The 20,637-nt window shown below is 39.9% G+C and overlaps 3 protein-coding genes across 4 annotated transcripts; 2 read left to right on the plus strand and 1 right to left on the minus strand.

The window, feature by feature from the left end:
* Nucleotides 1-3,222: 3,222 nt before the first annotated feature.
* On the plus strand, nucleotides 3,223-6,396 carry LOC135651115 (cyclin-D2-1-like). 2 transcript variants are annotated; one of them, XM_065170919.1, is made up of 6 exons: nucleotides 3,223-3,685; nucleotides 3,809-3,895; nucleotides 4,735-4,830; nucleotides 4,901-5,102; nucleotides 5,227-5,315; nucleotides 5,403-6,396. In XM_065170919.1, exons 1-6 carry the CDS (start codon nucleotides 3,434-3,436, stop codon nucleotides 5,577-5,579), a joined length of 903 nt encoding a protein of 300 aa, XP_065026991.1. In that variant the 5' UTR covers nucleotides 3,223-3,433; the 3' UTR covers nucleotides 5,580-6,396. The 2 variants fall into 2 exon arrangements, with proteins under 2 accessions (XP_065026991.1, XP_065026990.1); XM_065170918.1 differs by having other exon boundaries at nucleotides 3,225-3,685; nucleotides 5,185-5,315.
* Nucleotides 6,397-9,640: 3,244 nt separating this feature from the next.
* Nucleotides 9,641-11,288, plus strand: LOC135651330 (xyloglucan O-acetyltransferase 3-like). The gene is made up of 3 exons (XM_065171356.1): nucleotides 9,641-9,976; nucleotides 10,060-10,346; nucleotides 10,411-11,288. Exons 1-3 carry the CDS (start codon nucleotides 9,733-9,735, stop codon nucleotides 11,179-11,181), a joined length of 1,302 nt encoding a protein of 433 aa, XP_065027428.1. The 5' UTR covers nucleotides 9,641-9,732; the 3' UTR covers nucleotides 11,182-11,288.
* Nucleotides 11,289-11,641: 353 nt separating this feature from the next.
* Nucleotides 11,642-14,773, minus strand: LOC103969720 (probable serine/threonine-protein kinase PBL28). Its single transcript, XM_065171284.1, has 8 exons — nucleotides 14,547-14,773; nucleotides 14,079-14,187; nucleotides 13,805-13,989; nucleotides 13,233-13,431; nucleotides 12,984-13,147; nucleotides 12,780-12,884; nucleotides 12,084-12,206; nucleotides 11,642-12,008 (listed from the first exon to the last, which is right to left on the minus strand). The coding sequence occupies exons 2-8, from the start codon at nucleotides 14,146-14,148 to the stop codon at nucleotides 11,805-11,807; spliced, it is 1,050 nt and encodes a 349-aa protein (XP_065027356.1). The 5' UTR covers nucleotides 14,149-14,187; nucleotides 14,547-14,773; the 3' UTR covers nucleotides 11,642-11,804.
* Between the last annotated feature and the right edge of the window lie 5,864 nt (nucleotides 14,774-20,637).

A 20,637-nucleotide genomic window follows, 5' to 3' on the forward strand; every position in this document is an offset into this window, starting at 1 on the left:
CCTAACACTCTCAACTTGCAAGTCTTCGCTGTCATGATCATTCTTTTGCTTCCGGATGCTGTTCTGATCAGTCGTAGACATACCATATATATACATATATATAGACAATCCATTAATCCAAAGAATCAGGAGAACCGAGGCTTCGGCAATAAGAGAAGGGCAGCAGCAAGCAGCTGCCTGCCGGAAAACAAGCAGCATCGTATAAGATAGCTCGACAGACAGTCGGGCTTCTGTACTTGGAAGAAAGCCACTTATAAGACCAGAGCATCATGCTCTCCGACTCGCTTATCACAAACTGTAGAGATGTCAAAACTGGTTCTTCCTCCTCCAGAATGAAACTACTAACTTAATAAACTATTCCTCCTCAAGAATTATGCACGAAAGCTACTTCATACCTAATCTCGGAGCTCCATGTCTAGCTAGCATTAAGAGTGTCCGGAAATAGAAGGCGAGAGAGGCCAACAAGCAATCCACCAAACCCACAGCCGATCTCAGCAAACCTAACTTCGTAGAGTAGGGATAGAAATCAAACTCGAGCAGGAGTTATAGGGATTGGAAAGTGGGAGTCGCCGAGAGAGACTGCTGTGCGCTCGTGCTCGAGAGAAGCGTTTCCTGGGAAGGCTCGTGCAATGTCAGTACTCGATAATGTGGACACTCCCAGAACAATGCTCAAGCTGTGGTTTGGTTCCTGGTAGGGAGCGCCTACCAACATTTCAACAAGCGCCTCACTGGCATTCGAGCTACTCCTCGAGAATGAGCAGCTCATCAGTGACCTGACAGAAGTCGGCAAAGCGGTCTCGAGTGATTTCATTTTGCAGGCACATCAACCGTGTCATGTGTGGAAGATGAATTAAGAGCATGAACAATTGCATGAAACAATAAAAGAGCCCCATAAACTGAGTTATGCAGATCTTTATAGCACGAGAATAAAGAGATCATAGTAAATCAGAAAGAGTTATTAGGCACAAGGAAGGGCTTGACAAAGCATTTGGATCTCGAGTGTTGAGGCATCATCACCAACTCTGTGTTGTTCCTCATCGGATGAAGCTTTTGTGAACCACTCTATATTTTTACTTTGCAAGGTGACAACAGAGCCCGGACATTTATTCTTCTCATGCACCGACTCCCATGCCTTCCCTGCAGACCTGTGGCACAAGCTCCCAACCCTCGAGCCATACCATAATGTCCCCAGATTTGTCAGTTTGACCGAGGGTCAACACTGCATTCCAACAACACCCATCGCATTTACCTGCTGCTGGAATCTTCCTGCTGCCCACCATGGCCGGTGGTGAATGGCTAGTTGGCTGGCTGGCTACAGGCAAAAAGTTTTCACCCGACTCAGCACCACAAGAGATGGTAATGGAGGAAATAGAGACTCGAGTTCACATGGCTCTTGCGCAGGTTTTCTTCCCCCCACTTGATCTATTATTATATCTGCTGGGGAAGAAGACAGAGGAGGCAAACGGATTAAGAGTTACTGACTCCACCGTAAGTGTTGATTTGGGCAGAGTGCAAACAGTGTGATGCCGGACACCACTTTGACTGCACTTTGACTGGGCTTCGTCCTCTGATTGGCCGGGAATTTGATGGTTCTCTGTTAACATTTTGGTGGCATTTGAACGACGACGACCGTCTGATATCATCATCATAAGTAGAGATTAGCGAACATGTTATGATTGAACTGATTTAGTATTAAATTACAGCCCTTTTGGTTTAATCGAACTTTCTTTTTTTAATAGGGTTATGATATATTTTTATTTTTATTTTTATTTATTTAAATTTTAGTTAGAATATCTTTGAATAGACTTGTAGTGTTTTTGTCACCAAATTAAAACATTATAACCCTAATAAAAAAATATTATAACTCAATTTCAGACAATTAAAATTTTCCTTATCAATAAATAACTATGGGAGTATTATAAAGTTATTAGAATGAGAATTTGAATCATTTTGGATGAAATTTATGATGGTTTAGTCCTAATTTCAAACAAACCATAATAACAATTCTATTATTTTTTTTTTTTGTTCACTTTCTCTTAACTTTAGGTTCAAATATTTTAAAAATCTTACAATGTTTGCAATCATTTATTAGGAAGGAATGATAATGAGACATTATTATTCCATCACAATACATTCCAATGGAGTTATAGGGTTTTTGTTTTAGTAATGAAAATTAAGGTAACAATGTTCAAATATATTATAAACCATAATTATTCAAGCCCAAAATTTTATTTTGACAGAAAACTAAGTGTTTAGGATATTTTGGTTTTCTTATAAATGGAATTAGCTCTCTTTATGAAATATAGAAATGAAAAGTACCATAGGGTGACCAAAAAAAAAAAAATTCATCTTAAGATTATTTTAATCTTTGCCTATATTTATGTCAAGTACACTATTATTAGATTAATATTTTGATACTAAAATATATAAAATGTAATATTCTGACTTTACCACTTATATACATAATCTAAAAACTTACTTTCATATAATTTTTTACTATAAATTATTAACTACTGCTAAAGGCATACTTATTGCATAAGATTTTCGTCAATGTGAATTCTAGAGATAATCAATATATATATATATATATATATATATATAGTCTTACTCTTAAATATTTAAAAAGATTATTTTCGTAACTCGAATCTTCGTTATCTAGATTACAAAAGATATTTAGAACAGTAGAGCATTAGAAAGTCACATAACTTGTAGTTAGGATAATTTATAGTTTTTTTCTTCAATCTTATTTTTGATAAGATATCTAGAACATTGTACAATTAATCTAAAACACTATATAGATATTAAAAGATATTATAATTGATATGATCTTCTCTCTCTTATGATACTGTTTGTTATATACAGGGTATTAGAAGATCATATTTGTAAGGGTGATTCATAGTGTTTTGTACAAGTTATTAGGTTGATTTATAATCTTTTTTGTGAGGTGTCCAAAACACTATATAGCTTTTGAAAAATATTATAATTGACACCAATGTCTATCTCTTATGATATTGTTTGTCGTATAATATTAGAAGACTATATTTCATAGCTTCTTCGTTGTGTTAGTTGAGATTAGGTTTTATAATATTCAATAAGATATCATAAATATCGTATATATATATATATATATATATATATATATATTCTTTTACTTGCATACTCGCCTTATCATAAAATATATACATCGAAGAACAAAACCTCTTATCATTCTTTACTCCCTCTCTCTCTCTCTCTCTCTCTCTCTCTCTCTCTCTCCACTGCCATATTCTCTTCTCCTCCCCTTCCGGCCTTCCCCATCCCGCTTCCTCGCTCTGACTCGCTCTATCCCAGTCTCTTTTTCTCTATCTCTCTCTCTCTCTCTCTACGTTTTCCTCTATCTCTCTGTGTGGGGGCTTTTGGTGTTCCGCGACGATGGGAAAGCAATGAGGAGACCATGCCGTTCACGCCATCAGACCACGCCTCCTGCGGCGACCTTTTGTGCAGGGAAGACGCTAGTGTACTCGCCGGAGACTCGCCGGGCGGCGCCGTGGGTCTGGTCGAGTTCCCCGATGAATCGGACGAATCCATCGCCGGGCTCATAGAGGCGGAGACGGACTACTCGCCCGGGTTCGACTACCCGGACCGGTTCCGGTCCAAATCGCTCGACTCGGCGGCGCGCCAGGAGGCCGTCGCCTGGATCCTCAAGGTCCCCCGCCGGCGCATGCTATCTCGATTCTGTAGTGATTTGCTATCTCGAGCCGGATCCCCTTACCGTCGTCTGGCGGAAGTTTGAAGTGCTCTATTGTTATTTCTTTTCCCTTCTTTTCAGGTGCATGTGTACTACGGTTTCCGTCCATTGACGGCGTATCTTGCCGTTAACTACTTGGATCGCTTCCTCTCTTCTCACCGCTTACCGGTTTGTTCATTCCCAATGTTCTTCTCTTCTCTTCTCGTAATTACATTATAGTTTTATGTTAATTCTTAAAAGGAATGAGTTTGAGATTTCCCGTGACTCGAGGAATGACAAATAACCAACGCTAAAATCTTTATACATCTTTGGTTGTTTTGCAGTATCATCTTAAGGAAACTAAGTTTGGCCACATAAGGGAGTTCGATGAGAAAGTATGTTCCTATGGATTATGGATAGAAGGGTGGTTGTAGATTCATTAATATTAGTAAAACTTTTGGAGCCATATTGAAAAATAATTTTTTTTGTTTGTGCATAGAGGAAAAAAAAAATACTATTAGTTTTTCTTTGTAGAGGCAAGAGTTGAAAATGTTCTCCGATTTGGCACATGAGTAAATATGAGAGTGCAAGCCTTGGCCTTGCGGCGAGGTTGCTCACCCTGTTGCCCTGATCGCCCTTTCCTTTATGCTTTCGACTTGGATTCCTAAATTTTATGCTTCCTTCTATGTACTATTAAGACCCCTATGGAAAGGAAAGTGATCATTTACACTAGGTTAGAGGGGTTGGTTTACCTAACATTTCTGGTCAGTCCAGAAAAATTAGGAAAAGAACAGGATTGGATGATGGAGAATAAATACTAGTCTTCTCATCCACAAAGTTAGCATTCACATGTACTTTTTTAATTGCTAACTTGGGGGTGACAATGATCCTAGCTGCATCTGCAAACATAAAAATAGAACAAAATTCAGCACAGTCTTATTAGTTGTATCATGGAACCTTTTCCATTATTATTATTTTTTGTTTTAAGAAGATAGGTTATCTCATACATGTTTGATCTGCCCATGCAGCAAAATGAATGGGCATTGCAACTTCTGTCGGTGGCATGCCTCTCCCTGGCTGCAAAATTGGAGGAGACCCTGCTCCCATCCCTATTAGACTTGCAGGTAAAAGAAACCTGAACACATTTTATTTGGTCAACTGTATTAGCTAATCTTCATTTTTTGATTTGCTTAGGTTGAGGGTGCAAAGTTCATTTTCGAACCTCGCACAATTCTCAGAATGGAGCTTCTTGTGCTCAATGCATTGAACTGGAGACTGCGATCTGTGACACCCTTCACTTTCATTAAATTCTTTGTTCACAAGATCGACCCTGCAGGAAAGTATGCAAGATCTTTGGTTTCACGGGTCACCGAAATTACATTGGCAACAACGAAAGGTTACGTAATTATGATTGTCATTACAATATGAATAATTAAGAACTGCATTCTCGATTTAAGCTGAAACATCTGGTGTAACAGACATAAAGTTCCTAAGTCACCGCCCATCATCACTTGCTGCAGCTTCCATTATTTGTGCGACCGATGAGGTTAAGGATCTAACATTTGTTAATCCTGGAATTGCAGCATCGTGGTGCACCGGATTAATAGAGGTGAGAAATATTCAGTCTCGAAGTAGCTAAAACTGTGCAGCTTTGATAGAAAAAAAGTATACTAGGCTGCATTTTTCTTTTTCATAGGAAGGGATTGCCGATTGCTATCAATCGCTGAAGCAAGTAATTGTCGATATCACGAGGAGAGAGCCTCCAATGATTCTTCCGCAACTCAGAGTTACCACCCCAATGAACATGGGGCCAAGTGTATCATCCTCTTCTTCCCCACCCAATAAAAGAAGGAAGCTGAACAACAATTGCTGATGGGTGGATAATGACAAGGAGAGTTTACAGGAAACCTGATAAGTTTTTTTTTTTTTTTTTTTTTTTTTCTATTCTAGGAAGTGGGCTTCGTAAAATCAGCTGCATATTTCTACAGTGCGTAGGCAATTTCTTTTTTTTTTTTTTTTGGATTTGCAGATTCCTCATTATTTTTCAGAGGAGTCTGGGGATCTTAGTGAAGCAATTAGGATTCTGGTTTATGATTGTGTGTCTAACGAGGAAGTAAGCCGGGTGGATGATTATTATTTTTGGTTCTTTTTTTTTTGAAGTTCTTTCATTTGTGGATCTTTGCTATCTTTATAGGCTATGATAGCAAAGTGTTGCAGATTCTCGAGGGAGGGGGATCTGCCATTATTTTCTGGTGGTGAGAGTGGAGGGACATGATCTTGTTTGTGGAGGGTGTGGGGGCTGTAAGAATCACAGGCAGCACTCATTGCTGGATGAAAGAGATATCAACTGATCGGGTGTTTCTACAGCCGAGGGTGAGAATGAGATGGCAGTCAAAGATGCGGGTAACCAGTACTACATGTGAGCAAGGATAGATTCCAAATGGCAGTTTGCTCCACATCTGTTGTCGGTGGGGCCGATGTCCTCCTCAGTCAGCCACATCAGTATGTATTATGGAGATTGGTTTTCTTTGTTTGTGTGATTGATTGTTAAGGATCTTTAATGTATTGTTTAGACAATGCATGTCAACCTGGAGAGGATGTGTATTCATCTGGCTTCAGGCTGCACCCTCGAATGATGTATTTTGAAGGTTGTGTTATTCCAAATCAATAAAAGAAAATTGATACATCTATGCATTTGGAAAAGCTACTCTACAGTTCCATGTTCCTAACTCTGCAACTGGAAATGCCCAAATCAGAGCAATTAATTTTTGAATGAGAACATATCTGCTTTCATGCCTTTTTTGTTAGCATCGGTTGCTACCTTTTGCAGATATGAATCAAATCTTTTGTTGGATAATGCATTAAGATATATGAGCAGAATCAGTCTTTTCTGGCATCAGTGATTCTATAAAATGGTGAAGGTGAGTTAAGTGACATCAACATCTCGTTCCATCCATATGATATATATATATATATAGTACTCGTAGGAAATGTGGCAGTCATTCTATAAAATTAGGAGAATTGAGTAGTGAGATGTTTCAGCAGTACAGGAGCCCACTTGTTGATGGAGTGGTGATTGCCAGATTCTTGCACTGTAGGCTAATGTCCTTGCAGCATCGTTTTGTAGGAGAGGCAGAGTGGAAAAGCACACAAAAGTATGGCTCACGAGCCATACAACCAGACGTTCCCAAGAGCACTTTAAAGCGCAGAGAGAGAGAGAGAGAGAGAGCGAGAGCAGCTTTACTCCCTTTCCTGCTGTTTCCTGCTTTGGCCTTGCCTGAAGAGACTCATCTTCCGTGAGCAGGATACATGGCCAGAGAGAGAGAGAGAGAGAGAGAGAGAATAATGGAATGGGAATGGGGGACATGGCATCAGATTGGGATGGAATACATCCAAACAATACAGCTCAATGAGTGCGGTACGGAGCAAAGGCATCTCATCTGGCCTCCCGCCCGCGCCTCCTCCTTCTGCTGCTGCTAACGAACTCATGGTCTTGGCCATGGCCGATGCTGCAATTTCGAGTTGGGACCATGGCTGTTGTTGCTGGCGGCCAACCTGCAATCTTTGGCATGGCTCACATTGTCACGTTCATTAGACAGACAGAGAGAGAGAGAGAGAGAGAGAGCGCGCGCATCAGTTCTGGTACCTCTGGTTCAGATAATAATTTGGGGAAGAAGAAGCTTTTGCTTCTGGTTTCTGTAGATTATACTGTAGAAAGCAGCAATTTTGAGAAGTTCAAATACAGTGAGATTGTTAAGAACGTGACAAACGAATCTACATGATAGCCATAATCGGCATTTACCTGACAAGGGAAGGGAAGGGAAGGGAAGGGATCAAAAAGATATATTCTTTCAGATACAACGTAAGTAAGCATATGGTTAAGATTTTTTTTAATTGTTTTATAAAACAAATTATCATGCTAGTTTCGATCATCACTGCAATATAATGCATCAAGTCAACTCAGTCCACTAATTAGTTATTAGTTAAAATTAAGTGGGGCTAATTACATATTATCCCCACTAATTAGTTATTTTTAGTATTTCGATTTTTGTCCTTTCAAAAGTTACATCGTAACGAAAATAAAACATTTAACTCATTATTTCAATAAAATCTCTTAATTTTTAATATTATAATATTATATTTTAAACTCTGTGTAGAGATTTCAATATTTTACTATCGTTATTATAGGAATTCCAATATAACTTTTAAAAGAGCAAGGATCGAAATACTAAAAATAACTAATAATAAAAAGATAATATATAATTAACCTAAATTAAATCAAACTATCACATAATTCTACGAAGAAGTTTTATTTTACTATTTTAATTGATCAAACAATCTTGAATTATTATAAAATTTTATAAAAAAAAAACTTAAATATACATTACTTTTTAGCTTAAAATAAAATCATTTGAAGGTTGATGTACCTCAATCTTAAAAATAAAAAAAATATGAGCATATCATTTATCATATTTATAAAATATAGACATCATAAAATCATATCACTAAATGAGGATAATTTCTATTTTTATTGGTATGTTAATTATGGTTTAATAGACAAGTGTCTTTTGTAATGCTTTGATATAGATAACATGTTTTTTATTAGAAAAACAAAAAAGAACCATCTGACATATACCTCTGTATTCCTAATATATCTATTAAAGGAGAACAAGGAATAATGTCCTTCTATCTAATACTAAGCTGTTCATCTTTTTTCGAATATTTATCTCAAAGGCCTAATCATCTAATGGGGCTAAGGCTTCTTCTCAATCATTATTATTATTATTATTATTATATATATTTTATTTATTTATAATACTCGATTAGTTTCATATCAAAAATAAATAAAATTATGATTGATACATAAGAATATATTATTATCGATTCCAATTTAAATATTTTGATGAGCCCAAATCACTATCAAATAAGACAGATTGTGTCATTATTAACGATCTTTCTTCTCCAACAACAAAGCAAATAAGAGGAAAATGGAAAGCCTAAATTTTGTCTCCAAACACTTTCCTCAAGACAAGCACGAACGTGTAAACTGGAGTTAGAAGTCACAGCCGAGGAGGACTTGAACGGTGTTTCGTTGTGTTCATGTCATTAATGGTGTTGCTCGATACATTTGTTAGGTAAACTAATGCACCCACACCCAACCGTGTGATCCGTTGACCAATGAAAAGTTGGGTACTTCTTCCGCTGATACTTTCTGCTACACCTCTACCGATGGTTACGGCCGATGCAGCAAACTAAACTGTGCTTAGCATTTTGGGACGTGGCTTTTCTATCCAGGTTATCGACTGTTGGAATTCCTGGATGGATTGGATTGGATTGATTATATCGTTCTTGCTTGGCATTATCCTCCTCAGATGTGCTGTGTCTTTGGTTAAAGATTAAAGATACCATGGTGACCAATCTCAAATAAACTACAGCTCTTGGATGCATATAGTGACATCAACGATTGCGCTTTGAAAGATGTTGCCTCCGTTGAAAGGAGATTAATATTTTGCCAAGTTAACCGGAAAAGATGTTGCCTCCGTTGAAAGGAGGCTGGCTGCAAAGAGAAGCTTCTTCTTTGAAGGTAATAATGAATATGGATGGACACACTATGTAATAACAACAATGTTCAGCAATGGTGACAACTGCAAAGACAAGTTTTATGGGAGCTCTGTGGTAGGTGTCGAGGTTGAGTCCATAACAACAATGTTCGGCAATGGTGTGGTGTCTCTTCCCAGTTTTGATTTGGTAGTGAAACCAAGGTTGATGATGAAGGCAACTCCGCCACCAGTTCTACCTACCTACCATGAGAAGCAAACCAAGTTTCCATACAACCCAAGGTCACTTGTCCTCTGCAATTTCCTCATCAGTTGAGCTAACGAGGGAAGAAGCAGGTTGAGAGTGGTTGTGCCCACCCTTCTGAATACTCCACATACCTTGGGCTCCCATGCCATGTCCATTAAGATGGTTCCTCCTGCTCTCTCTCTCTCTCCCTCCCTCCATGCCAATGCTCCACTGCAGCAAGCATGGAGTGGAGTGTGATCCAGAGGAAGGTCGGCCCTCTGCTGTGGCTACTGGTCATCTCCACCATCCTTGCCCTCTTCATCATGCATTCATCCTCCACTTTCAGCATCAGTATCAAAGCTGTTCTCACCCAAAGCCCTCTCGTCACCACCAGTGATGTCTCAAACCAAAGCCCTTCTCTCCCTGCTAACACCAGCGGTGTGACGCCAGTGCACAACAGTTCTTCCTCCCCACAACTCTCCGCTGGTAACTTCACTGCACCACATTTCTTCCACTGCTCGGCAGCGTCGATGCATTATGATGGTAACTTCCTTCTTCCGTCGGTGCAGATGGCAACGAAGAGCAATGCGACACATCGAAGGGCAAGTGGGTGAAAGAAGCAGGAGCATCGATCTACACCAACCTGACATGCCCGACGTACCCTGATATCAATAACTGCGGCAAGTATGGCAAGGATCAGAGCTATTTGTATTGGCGATGGCAACCGGATAGTTGCGACATACCGAGGTTTGAGCCCGAGACGTTCTTGAACATAGTTAGAGGGAAGAAGATGGCCTTCATCGGAGACTCCCTGGCCCGGAATCAGATCGATTCTTTGCTATGTCTCCTGTCTCAGGTGATATCTTATGCCTTCATTGCTGGTGCTACGACTACAACATGATGTGCTACTTGTGGTGCAGGCAGAGACTCCAAGGGAAGTTTCCAGGGATTCAATTGGGAAATACGTGACATGGTACTTCCCACCGCATGATTTCACCCTCATGGTCATGTGGACAGAGTATTTCGTAGAAGCGAGACCGACAATCATAAATGGAACAGCTTCAAACTCATTTGAGATTCACCTGGACAAGGTGAGCACCAATTGGGCAGAGAAGCTTCCTGGTGTAGATTATGCCGTCCTCTCCGGTGGCAACTGGTTCTTCAGAGGGATCCATTTGTATGAAGAGGGAAAGATGATCGGTTGCGTCAACTGCAGGGGGCAAAACCTGACAGAGTTCGACGTCACTGTGACCATCAGAAGGGCGCTCAGAACAGCCCTGCAGTACATAAGTTCATGCAAGGATTGTGAAGGGCTTGTCACCTTCTTGAGGACCTTCACATCGTCACACTTTGAGAATGGCTCTTGGCTCACCGGAGGATACTGCAATAGGACTCGGCCATTGAATGAGACTCGGATACTCCTGGATGATGTCGCCTGGGAGATAAGAAAGATTCAGTTGGAAGAGATCGAGAGAGTAAGACGACAAGAGAGCGGAGGGAAGATGAGGTTTGGGGTATTGGATGTCACCAAAGCTATGATGCTGAGGGCTGACGCGCATCCTGGGGATCACTGGACCAAGAAATCGAAGGCGAGTGTCAATGACTGCTTGCACTGGTGCTTGCCTGGGCCTATCGATATGTGGAGCGATCTACTGCTTGCGACTCTCGAGAAAAATTTTCTACCTTCTTAGTCGACTATTTTGTACATTTTTTATCATTCATAGTCAGTAAATTCCTTAACATTTTGTTGGTTCTTGAATAAACCATGCGGATGTGTTCTTGAATCCCATCCCATTCATACGTCTCTTATTTAAGAGTTTGAAACAAAGATTTCTGTCTCTCTAGGAATCCCATTCGTGGCGAAGAGTTTGTGTTTGGGGGTGAAATGATCATCCCGGAAGTCCAGGCTATGCAGGTCAAGAAAAAGTCACAGGTGAGGAGTCAAAACATGGATGGAAACTATAGTTTTCCTCGAATCTAATTCTGAGAGAATTAATCATGACTAAGACATCAGATTTAGGAATGCCAACTTCAAGGCTGTATTTTTTGTGGATGGAGATCGTGCTAAGTTTCCATCATTCTGTCTCGACCCAAAACCTTTACTCACAGAACAAGAAGAAGTTATCAAGGAAAACATTCACAAGAAAGAAATGGATTCCGAAACACAACACTCCTATTATTCACACTGTGTCTTGAATTGTTTGCAGTATCTCGAATGACATTAAAAAAAAAATGGCAAAAGAAATCTTCAATCGGATGCTTAACATACAAAAACCTGTTCCTACGAATCTGAGTTGTTCACAACATGGTTTGTTTATACTCTCGTATTGGCGCATATGATGAGTTGCAGCTCCTTCACACACTCTGCCATGGATGGCCTCCCGCTGCTTTCCATGCGAACACAGCGTGCGGCGAGGCTTACAAACATGGAGATGGAGTCCATGGTATATGAGCTTTTAGCCATGTCAGGATCAACCACTTTTCGCAATTTCTTTCGATCATTTAATAGATGTCGAACCTAGAACATGTAAGCCTTCATGAGCTTACTGCATTTACCCGTAGGTTATCTATCCTACAATTCAAAGTCCTGTACCTGTAACAGAAGATTTTGTTCACAAGGACCCCGGTTGAGTTCTACTGCTGTCCGACCGGTCAACAGTTCAAGCAGGACGACGCCATAGGCGTAGACATCACTCTGTAAGGTGAGCTTTCCTGTCTGTAAAAATCGAGGAAATCTTATTAGAAGTCGAAGCTTTCTGTAGGTGTTGCAGAGTTAGTTATAAGAAAGAAAGCACTGTATAACTAAATATACAGAAGGATTAGTTAAGCATTTTTTTTGGTCTACTGTGGAATCAAACTTGAACATGTTTCAAGTTGGAAAGTATTCAAAGAAAAAAAAAAAACTTGAACATGTTTCTTCTTTGAAATTTGACTCTCTTCGGGGAAGAGTGCTGAACATAAACTGCCTTCCGGACATCCAACCTTCACTTAGGCATTCATGCCATTGTATCCGAATTTAGAACATTAAACAACATCGATCGTCTTCATTTGTTTTCGAAAGGATTAGCCACTTTCATGACACTAAAGTGTGAGATGATTGCCTGCCTTTCGAAATACCGATTATAAAACTGGGCCGCGGAAAACTCAATTCTGATACATCAATCTATTTTAATTGGAAGAAAGCATGAAGCAGGGTAGTTCAGAAACTGTAGTAAGAGACTGCAGCAGAGCTTAGAAACTAGTTATGAATCATAATTCACTAAGAAATCAAGAGGAAGTGGATGCATACCAATGCATACTCAGGATCAAAGTAGCCAAAAGTACCTAGGAGCTTTGTGGTTGCATATATATCCTCACCGTTCGGCATTAGCTTAGCAAGTCCAAAGTCAGAAATCTGAGGAGTCGAGCAATCATCACAGTCATGCCATGCAACACTGTAGCACCACAAGTTGCATCAGATTCGTAATTCGTGGATACTTAATCTCTTCATTACCTTGGCCTCAAAGTATTCATTCAAGAGAATGTTGGAAGATTTGAAGTCTCTATGCACAACAGGAATACCAGCAGCAGAACTGGAATGAAGATAAGCCAAAGCCCTCGCTGCTCCGAGTGCTGCCTTCAGCCTCAAAGCCCAGTCCATCTTTGTTTCCCTAATTCCTTATGAATGGACGGGAGAAATTTGATTAAGAATGATGTTTATACAGAACAGATTAAGATGATACTGCAACTTAATGGAACCAACCATTCAAATAATCTTGAAGGTTTCCATTCGGCATGTACTCGTAGACGAGAAACCTATCCTTCCCGTCAGCACAATATCCGATCAGTGTTACCAAATTTGGATGTTCCAGTCTGCTCAAGATGTCTACTTCTACTCGGAACTCGCGTTCACCGTCAGTTTGTTTATAAGGAGGTAAATCCATCTTCTTGATCGCAACAACCTATAAATCGTTCGATACATGTCAGTATGAGAAAGCATCAAAGCAGGTGTGTGCCGACTCGCCAACAGTCTGCACAAAATCCACTTCTCTTTGTTACTTCACTGTCTCGGAAAACTCAGAACAAAATTATCGAGAACCAAAATGATCACATTCGACAAATAGAAAACGAATATATAAACTTGTCGATTTTGAGGTGGTGATGCATGGAATCAAAGTGGAAATCGGTTAATTTCTCCATGACAAACATGAAACAGTTCCAAGTGAGTGAAATGACGGTGTAAACAGGGGAAAATGATGTGTGTCGTTCCTACTGGCATAGGAATCTGAAAATGATGCCTAATCTTCCATGAAAACAATGGCGATACTCACGAACCTCTCCATTCCTGAGAATTCCCTTGTACACCCGGCCAAATCCTCCTTTTCCGAGCAGGTTCTCTTCGTTAAATGAAGATGTTGCCTCCTCCATTTCCCTGAGAGTGAAAACAGATGAGCAATTGCGCCTTCCGAAAGAGGGTTTTTGTCCTTTAAGTTGCCAATAATCAACAGGCTCATATATCCCTGTCAAGAAATCAAGAGATGAAGAGATTCGTTTCGAGAAGAACCATCCTTCTTAAAAATCAACAAGAAAAATGAATGAGATCACGTACAAGGGTCCATATGATCGTGGGATTTGCTTCTTCGTCTCTTGTTCCATGCTGAAACAATGTTGAAAGGCATATCGACCCCTCAAAAAAGCTGAATCAAATTGCAGAATTCCTGATTTCAAGAAAAGAATTAGCCCACCGTCAGCTAAAAAACCAATATAGTAAGTATCATATATACAGGACTCGAGTATCAAAACCGCAAACATATTAGGGACGTCAAAAACAGTGCAAAAAACACTTCAAAAATCAGAAGATGAGAAGATGCTACCCGGGAGAATGATAAAACGATCTTGGAACAAGAATGACTTGCACAAGGAGAAATCCAACTAAATCATAAAAGGAAAACAAGAAAGTAAGCAACGTAACATTCATCTCGCGGGAACAACAACATGGAAGTTGCCCTTATTCCCGGCAAAGAACCCGAGACCAAAGCTCAAAGCAGTCAAATCGACCGTGGCAATGCCCACGCACCTCAGGTGGGAAACGCAGAGAGGCATCGGCTTTGGCAGGGGAAGGCTGCTGCAATTCCCTGAGGGGGGCCTGAAGGAGAAGGGAGATAGATAAGGGAGAAGGCTGATGCAGAGCGAGACTGGGAAGAAAGGGACGGGGCAGACCCAGGAGGACTCGCTTGGGAGTTACGAATGAAAGGCAAGTGAGGGTGGGAGAGCAAACAACCACCGAGTCACAGTTCCGGCAAAAAGGAGTAAAGAGAAGAGAAGGGAAAGGATAGCAAGGAAAGCAAAGAGTACGTGCAGGATAAGCAAAGTAAAAGGCAGCAGTGGTGTCGAAAGAGAAGGACGTTAGTTTACACAAGAGAGGTGGCGGGAAGAGAGGACAAGGAAAGGAGGGGGATCTGACCGTTACACACGGTTTGGAGCACCGGGTGGTGAGAACTGGTGAGAGGAAGCTTTCATTCACTCGCCTATCCTGATGTCATCATCTGTTGTTTATTAATAAGTATTGTTAATTCTGATTAGAATTGATTTTAGGAAGGTGATGTGATCTATTGCTGATTCTTGTACTCGATTCAGACTATAATAATAATAATAATAATAATAATAATAATAATAATAATAATTAATAGAATCTATTTGAATAAGGATAAACCCCTAATGCATTCAGAGATATTATTTACCATATCAGAGTTGCCACCCACTATACATAAAGCTAACTTGGCCCCATTTATGTACTGGATGTGTATGGAAAACAAATCCTTTTTTACTTATCTTTGCTTTTTGTTCCCCAAAGATAAGACTATCATCATCATCTTCATCATGCATTGGTTCCCCTGCAATCTTCATAGCTGATGGAATGAAATAGGTTCGTTGCCACCTGCTACAATCATGTGTTTCATCATCGATTGATATCTATAATTAGATGTGTCCACGTTCCTGCTTCTATCACAAGTGTGTTTTTGTGTTTTGCCCACCGATTTGTTTAACGAGTTCGTATGATTTCTCTTGGGAGGGATGAATGACTTTGTATCCACTGGTCAATAGCCGTAGTTTCTGTCGAGACATCCGAGAAGGCGAAGAGGATGATGATTCAACCAATTAATTCAGTGTTGTGCCCTCCTCCTCGATTGCTCCAAAAGTCTCTCCTTTGGTTTTTACTCTTCCTCTCGTTCTGACACAAATTCGTATGTACAAACGCGGCGAATCCGTTGTTGCATATGTAAAGCAACGTCGGTATGCATATATGATTCTTGTCTTCCCAGTGTCTGTCTGAAATGGATAATACTCCGGAGTCGATTGGAGAACGCTGGTCATCGATGTGCTCGTGATGCATATACAATGCAAGTTCATGATTTGTCGACCCACCAAGTTCATGATTGGAAAATGGTTGTTTTGTGAATGATGGATCATATTATTGATGGTTCTGGTTTGCGGCAAAGCACCCAACTCAGGTAAATGTGCATTCTTGCATGCTTGTGCTTCTCAACTCAGATTCCTTTATTGACATTAAGGTGCATCAAAGACTCTAAGCTGACAATCTCCAATCGAGGAGGGCATTATTCATTGATTTACTTTCGCAAAAAGAAAAATCTGCTGCTGCTTGTTTCTCCGCATAAACAGCATTACTGGGTTTCAGAAACACAAGAATTAACAGATAGTAACTTTCTGCTCGACTGCCATATGGTTGTCAAGATTTGGAAGCAAATTATTGGGTTCCAAATCGCAAGATAAGAAAGATTTTGGTAATTGGAAGTAGAGGGGTGCTGCTTTTGTTCTTTAATTCCCCCTATTTCTCTATTGAATAATGGGAATCCATTCGATCGGTGGGGAATGCACATGAGAGCCATCTTCTCGTGGCTATTTTTCTTAATCATAGCAGCTAAATTGGTCTGCAAAAACATGTTGCTTACCGTGCCATTAAGCATTTCTGTTTTGTTTTATGTGTTGTTGAATGACTTCATAATTCTTCTTCTTCTTCTTCTTCTTCTTCTTCTTCTTCTTCTTTGCTTGTATTTGTAAAAATGAATCCATATAATTATATGTACAGAGGATTATTATTATTATTATTATTATTATTATTATTATTATTATTTCTCTACCAAAACCAAACTTTGAAGCAATAAAATAGTTGTGATTCTTGACTGTGTTGTGTTTACAGTGAGTGAGCCATATGACTTCAACATTCAACGCTGGGAAAATAGTTTATTGTTGGAACTGCATGCATGCAAGGTTAGCAGCAACACACATTGATCGGTACATGGATAGATAGGTATGTGGTGGAGCTTCCAAACCCTCTCCCTTCCTTTGTTCTTCTCACCCAACACTTTCACTTTGGGGAAATGCCTCCTATACCTGTTAGACAACAGCCAAGAAACATATAAGGAGTCTCCAAGCATGCTTCTCATTATTGGACGGTGGGTGGGTATAGTGTTGATTGTCTCGTTTCTTCCTTTACTCCAAAGAGAAGCATGGAATAGCAGGTCAGGTTGCCATTGCCAAAGTAGCATCATTGCGAGTTATTGGTTGCTATAAATCTGAGCTTTTTCTTAGGGACCAGCAAAGTTAGGTTTACTGGAACCTTTAATATTTGTTAGAGGCTAAATCTAAATATGAAGCCTTATATGTTATCATTAATTATAAACCAAAATGATTAGATAGCATGTATATTTTACCTTTATGTAAAAATGAATTGAACCTGATGTTTATTATTTTGCCTTTCGTATATACATACTAACTAAGAGGCTTCTCTTTCTCTTTGTTTTCTTCTCCTTGTTTGACTCAAAACTCATACTCTCTGATCCATGAAGAAAAGGCAAAGTTGACAGGAAGATATTGATGATTCCCACATTTCTCTCTCTCTCTCTCTCTCTCTATAAATCTGTCTGTGAAAAGTCAATTCCATTAGCTGGAATATCACAGAGTAATTGAAATCATTCTCATTCTCATTTCAAGAAATAATTCAATGCATAACACAACCAAAAGAACTCTAGTATGAAGTATCTTCATGCCCACGCATGGACCATGAAAAAAACTAAAAATCATCATCTATATGTACTAAAATTGATGATTCCTTGATTTCCATACGAACGTATATAAAGGAACAGAGACACATAGAAACAAAGAAAAGCTTTTAAATTTCTGCATACGAATCCCTAAGAAAGATTGGTATATCCATCTTCTACACAGATCTGGCACCAACTCTAATGCTAAGTTCTCAGCAGAAAAATGTATGTTAAAGAGAGAAAAAGAATGACCTCAAAGAAGACATTAGACCTTCTCTCTCTCTCTCTCTTACACAGATCTATAGAGAGAGAGAGAGAGAGGGTAGAGAAAAAAAATCAAGACCTCTTCCAGAATTGTATGCACATAATCTGCTTTATATCATGAAACAAAAAGTCAACAACTATCTTAGGCACATTAAGTAAACTCAATATGACAGGATTTAAAGGGAAAGAATTAAGGAAGCATTTGATCTTAAGATCGTACAATATGAAGCAGCTAATCATCCACAACTAATCAATCAATTAAGCTGAAAACTCCATGAATCAAAAACCGCTGTAATTGGAACATGTATTATATTCCCTTAACTCCAATACTATTACAGCCCACATCACCATCCATTTATATGCATATAGCTCATGGCAGGTACAACTTGGAAAGAGCTCTCAGGACATGCACTTGCAGCCTCAGCAGGAATATATAGTCGGCGGTGCGCAGGAAGAGCTGCTCCGGCTGCAACCGCCTTCCGCCGGGCACAAGCCTCTGCAGCGTCCTCACCTTCCTCTCCACCGCCGCCGCCGCCGCACGCGAAGGCCGCCTCCCTTTCCCTCGGCGGCTCATGCCACAGATCCCATGGCGTGTGGATCTGTTCAACCTATGGAATCCAGCCTGTCTCCACCTTGCCTCCTCTAGCCATGCCTTTCCCATAGGAAAGAAGATGAACGAGAGCAATGTGGCTTGAAGAAAAGAGAGGCCGAATGAGACTATAAATGAAGCGTGAAGGGAGGTAGATATATAGATAAGACTTGACACAGAGAGAGAGAGAGAGAGAGAGAGAGAGAGGAAAGGAAGTGATGCTGCTAAAAGCCATGTTAGAGAGAGAGAGAGAGAGAGAGAGAGGAAAGGAAGTGATGCTGCTAAAAGCCATGTTAGATAGCGGGGGCGAAAATTCCAAAGCATGGCGGCATTTTGTCGTTTAGCTGGACGTGGGCTCATGACAGAGGCCGCGGCATTTCCGGGGCACGTGTCTGACAGCTCTGGCACGTGGGCCGGAGAGTGTGACGTGTTGTTCTGCTGACAACTGTGCCGAGGATTTGAATGCAGCCGCTCCACGTCATTTGTGCCCGGGTTTTACTGCGTGTATGCATGCATGCGTGCCACATTGTACTACACGAAGACCTGCAACTTGTAGTTTAGAAACAACATCGCTTAAATAGAATTCAAAATTTATCTTATTAAGATATTTTGATCATCATAATAAAAATACTATAAATTTTATGTAAAAATATTATAAATAATTCAAATGAACTTCTAACTTCTGTCAAACCAACTATAAGCCTAAAACTATGATATCATAATGATCTTATACGAGTAATGATTGCCGGACTATTCTGATTTGCCTGCAACTGCAACATGCGATGGTGACGATACATTTCTATGTAGTTCCATTCCTTAGAAGACAGTGCATTGTCATCTCTAATTTGAGGATACAATGGACATTATATTGTTGCTTTCTATGTGAGAGCGAGCATATAATATTTAGAAACACAGATGAAAAAACTTGTTACTGGCCGTAAAAATAATTGAAATTTACCATTCTATGCAACTTGATGGAGAGCAGATTCAAGAAATAAGTAGCTTCAGAGATAGGATAAGAAAATATGTGGCACAAGTCAGATCGAGTGTGTTTCGCTGATCACAAACAAGCAAACAAACAAAATGAGAGATAGGCAAAGCAAATGGGAGAAATAGTTTATGTTTTTTCTTGCAACTTTCAGATATCGTCGTGTTAATAATATAGGCTTTCTGGGATTGCACATAATAAAATTCTGCGAACAAAATCCACATAACATCTATGTTACTACTACATATAGATGACCAGTTAGTCAACGGTTGACTCCGAGTCAGGTTGCTGCACTGGGGAGAATTATGAATAAGACACAACAACTGTTGACTTATATCCACTGCTAAGGGGGGTTGAAACATGAACTATAGAGACTAGATTCTTCCATCGATTTCTGTGAACAGGCAACCAGCTCAGTTTAAGTAAGCATAATCCCCAAATCCCTATCAAATAGCTAAATATTCTGTTGTAAGTAGTAGTATGTCTTATAGTCAACCATCCATACTATATATATATATATATATCCCCCAACAATGAATGCTATCTATGTAAGAGAAGCAACTTGGATATTGTCCGAGTAGAGAGAAGGTGAGGGACTGGTAGCGATAGCCTTGTTAATTCGACCAACCCAACACACATAAATAATACCATGCAAACTGCTGATGAGCCATTAAATTGACCTCCGACTTAGATGTTGATGATTGTAATCGATGTGGAGGAGGGAATGATGAGCACTCGGTGTGGAGTCGAGTAGGTAGAGGCAGTGCAGTGGGAAAGGGGGACCATCGGTGAGGAACATGGCCAGCTTAATCCAAGAGGAAGTGCATTAGCAAGTGAACAAAGCGGCTTCTTGTCGATGCATGGCCTTTCTTTTGCCTTAGCTGTTGCGTTAGGTGTTAGAACGGGACTGTTGCACATGGAAGCACATGATGTACTACTAATTGACAGGGAAGCGTGGGTGCCACTCCTACTCCAATCTTCTCCCTTCTTTCTTCCCCTTCATGCTTGGCCAAGTTATTTCTTGTAAGTTTAGGTTGATGCGATTGCCACCTTATGGATTTTTGGCCAATATATGTTCTCTGTGACTGGAGTTGCACCTATCCATCTATCTATCTATCTATCTATCTATCTATCTATCTATCTATCTATCTATCTATCTATCTATGCTTGCTGTAAAACCTTCCCAAAATGAGTTAATCTGACTGTTCTTCTCATCAATCTGTATTAAAATTTCTTATGGTCATTCAGAAGAGTTGTAGCCACT

The sequence above is a fragment of the Musa acuminata genome, chromosome BXJ3-10 (genome assembly GCF_036884655.1).
Source record: "Musa acuminata AAA Group cultivar baxijiao chromosome BXJ3-10, Cavendish_Baxijiao_AAA, whole genome shotgun sequence".
Classification (NCBI taxonomy): Eukaryota; Viridiplantae; Streptophyta; class Magnoliopsida; order Zingiberales; family Musaceae; genus Musa; species Musa acuminata.

What these genes read in the sequence shown, in the direction of transcription:
- LOC135651115 (XM_065170918.1), top strand. Translation starts at nt 3,434, where the DNA reads ATGCCGTTCACGCCATCAGACCACGCCTCCTGCGGCGACCTTTTGTGC. An exon ending in TCTCTTCTCACCGCTTACCG is followed by an intron (nt 3,896 to 4,734) that starts GTTTGTTCATTC and finishes CTGCCCATGCAG; the next exon opens with CAAAATGAATGGGCATTGCA. An exon ending in TACATTGGCAACAACGAAAG is followed by an intron (nt 5,103 to 5,184) that starts GTTACGTAATTA and finishes CTGGTGTAACAG; the next exon opens with ACATAAAGTTCCTAAGTCAC.
- LOC135651330 (XM_065171356.1), top strand. Translation starts at nt 9,733, where the DNA reads ATGGAGTGGAGTGTGATCCAGAGGAAGGTCGGCCCTCTGCTGTGGCTA. An exon ending in CTCCCCACAACTCTCCGCTG is followed by an intron (nt 9,977 to 10,059) that starts GTAACTTCACTG and finishes CCGTCGGTGCAG; the next exon opens with ATGGCAACGAAGAGCAATGC. An exon ending in TGCTATGTCTCCTGTCTCAG is followed by an intron (nt 10,347 to 10,410) that starts GTGATATCTTAT and finishes CTTGTGGTGCAG; the next exon opens with GCAGAGACTCCAAGGGAAGT.
- LOC103969720 (XM_065171284.1), bottom strand. Translation starts at nt 14,148, where the DNA reads ATGCCTTTCAACATTGTTTCAGCATGGAACAAGAGACGAAGAAGCAAA. An exon ending in CCACGATCATATGGACCCTT is followed by an intron (nt 13,990 to 14,078) that starts GTACGTGATCTC and finishes ATTTCTTGACAG; the next exon opens with GGATATATGAGCCTGTTGAT. An exon ending in ATGAATACTTTGAGGCCAAG is followed by an intron (nt 12,885 to 12,983) that starts GTAATGAAGAGA and finishes TCGACTCCTCAG; the next exon opens with ATTTCTGACTTTGGACTTGC.